Source organism: Zosterops lateralis (genome assembly GCF_965231275.1).
Source record: "Zosterops lateralis genome assembly, chromosome: 8".
NCBI lineage: Eukaryota > Metazoa > Chordata > Aves > Passeriformes > Zosteropidae > Zosterops > Zosterops lateralis.
In genome coordinates, this window is record NC_139768.1 from 27,230,465 (window position 1) to 27,235,464 (window position 5,000).

The 5,000-nt window shown below is 42.3% G+C and overlaps 1 protein-coding gene across 4 annotated transcripts in view; it reads right to left on the bottom strand.

Annotated features, from left to right (window-relative positions):
• EBF3 (EBF transcription factor 3) overlaps window positions 1–5,000 on the bottom strand; it is a 120,869-nt gene that overhangs the window by 29,225 nt on the left and 86,644 nt on the right. For all 4 annotated transcript variants that reach the window (XM_083866418.1, XM_083866417.1, XM_083866416.1 and 1 more), the window contains exons 9-10: window positions 4,315–4,445; window positions 3,667–3,793 (exon numbers count right to left, since the gene is read on the bottom strand). In XM_083866418.1, the coding sequence (XP_083722544.1) occupies window positions 3,667–3,793; window positions 4,315–4,445 (258 nt within the window). The remainder of the gene's footprint in view (window positions 1–3,666; window positions 3,794–4,314; window positions 4,446–5,000) is intronic.

The following is a 5,000-nucleotide window of genomic DNA, read 5'->3' on the forward strand; positions in this document are numbered from 1 at the left end:
CGGGAGTGCAGAGGGGTTCCCCCGCTGGTGCTGTGGCAGCCCCGCCGTGCCACAAATGCTCCATCAGGAGGGACCCTGAGCCACGAGCAATGGGCTCAGGAGCTCCAAACTCAACGGGAACCTTTGTGCAAAAGGATGGTTTTGGTGTTTACAACCAGCAAACACACTGCAGGCCTGGGAATGGGTCCATGGTCTCGACATCCGCATGTTCTGCTGGGGACGTGGTGGTGGTCGGGTGCCACGGTCCCCTGCCAGGGAGCTGCTGCCTCCTGACAATTTGAGGCATTGCCTCAAGGCCAAAGAAGCTGTCAAAACAGGGGCGTGCAACAAAAACGTCAGGGTGGAAGCAGCCAGCATGAAAAGTTCCAAGGGCCACGAATCATTCTTTGAAACTGTTTTGGTATGCTCCAGATCAGGCTATGCACCCTTTATTTGCTTGGGAAACTGCACAAAACACAGAGAAAACGGGGAGGCAGTGGCACAAACACACTGTAAACACAATCCTGCTGCTCAGCTGAGAGCAAACCAACAGAATCTGCAGAGCTTAAAATATGTCTGTAAAGGTGCAATTTTATCTGTAACATAATTTCATTTCGAAGCATACAAATCACAATTTGCAGTAATCAAATAAGGCTGCAGTGCTTATATTCTAATTAAAAAATAATCTCTGATATTTAATTTAGAAACCTGGAAGACTGTAACCAGCAAAATTATGGCTACAACCTGCACCGACCACTCGATTTACCCACAGACAGCAAATTTTTCAGGTAGCACTTTTAAAATTAGTATTAAACAAGTAAACGCTGCACCGCTCGATATGTATTAAAACAAGTATTGTACCCAGTTATTAATTTGCACTACTCACTTTTAAATGCAGCAAATACCTCATTAATTTAATTTTAGGTGCCCACCAGTTTATATTGCATTTTACAGTCTAGAAGGCAATTTACTATTAACTGGCAATTACATACAGAATGATTGTTAATTCTGCTCCTAAGTGCTAGCTGCTTGAAAATTGTTATCTCTCTCTAATTTTTGACCTTCTTACAACAGGGGTGAGGTACACTGGGAATACAAAGGACTAGTAGAGAAGAGCCGGACATGTCATTTGTGACTCATTCTTTTAATTCACCGTGCTAATCAACTGAACTGCCACAATCTCCCAAGGTAATTGTATCTTTATAATAGTTGAAAGCAGCGGGCAAAAAGGCATGGATAGATGGGGAAAGGCCTTGCCTTTGCCTGCTGGGAGCTGGCGTGCTCCTGCTTCTGCGCCGGGCTAATGGGGGCTTTGGAGAAAAATCTGGAACTTTCGCATCTCCCTGCCCCAATGGTTTAATGTCTCAACTTCTGCGCTCACAAAGGCTTTGTGCACCACACTACACTCTTGTTTCATTATTCTGCAGCCTTGTTGCCCTATGGTCTACCTCCTGCTGGGAAGGTTAAATGTTAGAGTGCCAAGCCAGGCTGCAAGCATGGTGGGACACTGATGGGAAACAGATGCCCTGGGGACCCGGCCCCTCCCTCCGCCAGGCTACAGCATTTTCATTTTCTGAAATACAGTGAGGCTTGGCTTCCTTCTCAATGGCAGCTGTAATTTCCAAAGACTATCTCAGCCACCCTATCACTCCTGGATAAAGCAAAGCAGAAGTTTCTCAGTCAGCCAGGCTCTGGCTTTCTCTCTCTATTTTCTTATTGCTGGGATATCAGCCTTTGTTTCCCTCCAAGGATGTTTTAAATATCTATTCCTGTTAAAGTGTTGTTAGTCACATAACTTTATTGCAATTTTATTCCAGTGGGAGAAGCTCATGACATTCTCATGATCCTTTTTGAGCATCTTTACTTAGCGATAAAGACAAAAGACAACCTCAAGAAGGAAAAAATGAATGGTTTGTTCTTCCAGTTCCATACACATGTGCACTCACACATCAGAAAGAAGCTCACAACAGCAAAATTAGCCAAATTTACAAAATTTCCACCTCAGAAATCAGTTAAAGACATTACTCTAAAGCAAGTTAGAATTCCAGGCTCTGCCCTGAGAGCCAGACCGTCATCTGGTTCAAATCTGCGGCGCTTCCCTGTGCGCCGTGGAACTGCACCAGCTCCCAACAGCTCAAATATCTGGAACTCGGGCTGAGGCTTTTAATTCATTCATTTTTTATTTTGTTGGACACTTCTTTTAGCTTGTCGTACTCGCAGGATAATCTGCTGTAGCTTTGCATAAAGTCTACATATACATATATCTGTGTATTTATGCATCTAAATACATATAGAAAATACTCTTCATAAGAGCATTTCTAAGCCCACAACAGAGACAGTCCCACCTGTGCTCACTACTTATTCAGCAAAACAACTCTGGCTTTTGCGATAAATCATCTGCCTCAAAAGCACCACAGTCACCACCATCCCATTTGGAAGCTTTGGTGAAACCAATTCTAAAGATCAATAAATGTAAATATTCTCTCCTTCACCAGCCAGAAGTGAGGCAGCCAGGTTTGGATGTCAGCATTTTTGCTCAGGTTTTGATTTCTTTGGGAATAGAGAGAATATGGGACTCTTAGGTGCTACCATCACTTAAAAGTTCATTTCAACAATAGTCCTTAGGCAGACACAAAAACATATCCTGCATGCATTAACGGTTTCAAAAGTCCTCCCTTAAAACTACCCAGGAACACACTTTTCCCATTAGATCTAAATTAATAGATAGAAACAGTTGCAGTCTAGTGGGAAAATATTCATCAAAATGCACATCATCTGCACATCATCTGCAATCTGCATTATCTACCCAATAAGCAGCGAGGACTCTCCCTGAATCCCTGCAGTCTGTCGAGTAAACAGTTAAAGGCTCTTTGTTTTCAAAAGAGAGATTGATTCATCAGATCAAATTTATTACCTAGAATCCTCGTCCAAAAGTACAGTAAATTAAATCGCTATTTCTCCCTTTTCTCTCCCCGCACCTCAGTTAAATTCATTGGTAAATGCCAGAAAAACTCTAATACACATTTCGGATAAAAAGCCAGCAATACTTCATCCCAAAATAAGAATTTTCATATTAAAACCACTGCAAAACCACAAAGTTCCGAGTTTTTCTTGCCTGTTGTAAATCAAAATCAAATGTATTTAAAAGAATTGGCATAAATAAATCATTCCCAGGCCTGTGAGTTTGTATCCCAAGTTTTAGGTCTGAGAGAATCTTTAGAGACAGATTGTGAATAGGAGTGGATAAAGTCATTTGGATCCAACAACAGTTCCTTGAATCAATGCCTAAAACTTCAACTGAACCTTTAGGGAAGTTCAAGAAGTTTGGATAGATGGCCTGAAAAATATTTTGCATCACTGAACACCCCTTAACTCCTTTTTTTTGGCTGGAGGAGAGTAGGAAATACCATTGTTAATCTATTTCTGGCCAATATGAAAACAGGAAGCAACAGACATCTTGTGAGGGAGCTGGATCCCATGGGACATGGGGACATTTTTGAGACCCAAGAGGTTGAATGGGCACCAGAGCTCCTGGGTGCCCACATGAACATGTCTTTTGAGGTCCAGCTACCACCAGCTACATTTCCTGCAAGACACATCCTAGTTTTAACAGCATTTTTCACTCCTAAGTATCACTAAGAGATGGAAGTTGTCATCCCAGAAGGAGTATGGAAACCAGACACTTACCAGTGTAGACGAATCGGCCAGGAGCACCTTTGCAGAACTGTTTGGATTTGTAGGAGAGAGTTACTTCAACAACTCCTGGAATGTGCCGTGGTGGTGTTTGAACTCTGATGGCGTGGGGAGTTATCAGCTACAAAAATCGTACAGAAAACATACCTTAAATCAAGATGGCACTGATAAGGCTGATGCCAGCCAGTTTACATAATCACAAAAAATGACTTTCAATGGCGCTCCTTGTCTCCAAACTCTCCCTCCGTGCTGTCACGTTGGAAGATATGGGTCCTACAAGGTTTTTTTTAGAAAAAGCTCTGTAAACGATCCTTGGTTTTCGTTTGCAGGAAAGGCCACAGGGCATCATTCATATGAAAATTGCCTCCATATGTCTCCTTAAGGCTACTCCTGGTAATTTTAACACTAATTGTCCAATTGTACTGGGAGACCTCCTACAGCAAGTCTTCCACTAGAGGGCCATGAAGTGCCTCAAGTACATTCCCGGCCGGGCAGTCGATTGTCATACGCGAATTCATGGTTAAAAAGGCACCGTGAAACAAAACCTCATGATACCTCATGTCAATAGCCTATTGACAGCTTGTTAAAATCATTCATGGAAAAAATGTTACAGTTCAAAGCCCACCAATTTAGATAGCTTACCTCACTCCAGACCAACATAGTTCCAAATACGACTTGTAAGCCATCAAAGAAGTTGTCTCCGATTATGATGACAGTAGCCCCACCAGTAGTCCAGCCTTCACTAGGACTGATGGCCTTTATGCACGGAGTAGCTGCTTGTACAAGACAGAAAATCAAGACCTTAATACCCCTCCTTGCCCGACACGAGCTCTCTTTCCCCAATGACAAACCATGCAAAGCACAATAGGAGGAAAGTGCACGATTTCTCGAGGAGGCACACAAAGGGCAACCGTATATCAGCATGTTGATGTATTTAAAGCAAACTATTAAATGTTTTATAAAGCAAAGGCCAAGCAGCAGAACACTGGTGAGCAAGGAAAAACTGGCTTGATATAGCAAATTGTATGTCAGGGCAAATATGGCTATTACAAATGATTAAGCATCGCATGCATGTGGCATGTCGATTTATCTGCTTTGCTGTACAGATCTAAGCAGAGTCAATCAAAAGGTTGTTGAGGGAGATGGAAGAGCAAATGCTCTGAATTTCGATTCCTCATAAGCAGCTAATTGGGTTGGGCTTTTTCATCCGCGAACTTTGCCTTTTGGTTCAAAACTTCATTTTCCTCTGTCACTCCGTAATTACTACTTTTCACTTTTCATCAGGAAAAAATCAAAAGCACTATATTAATACTTTTGTCAAAGGTACA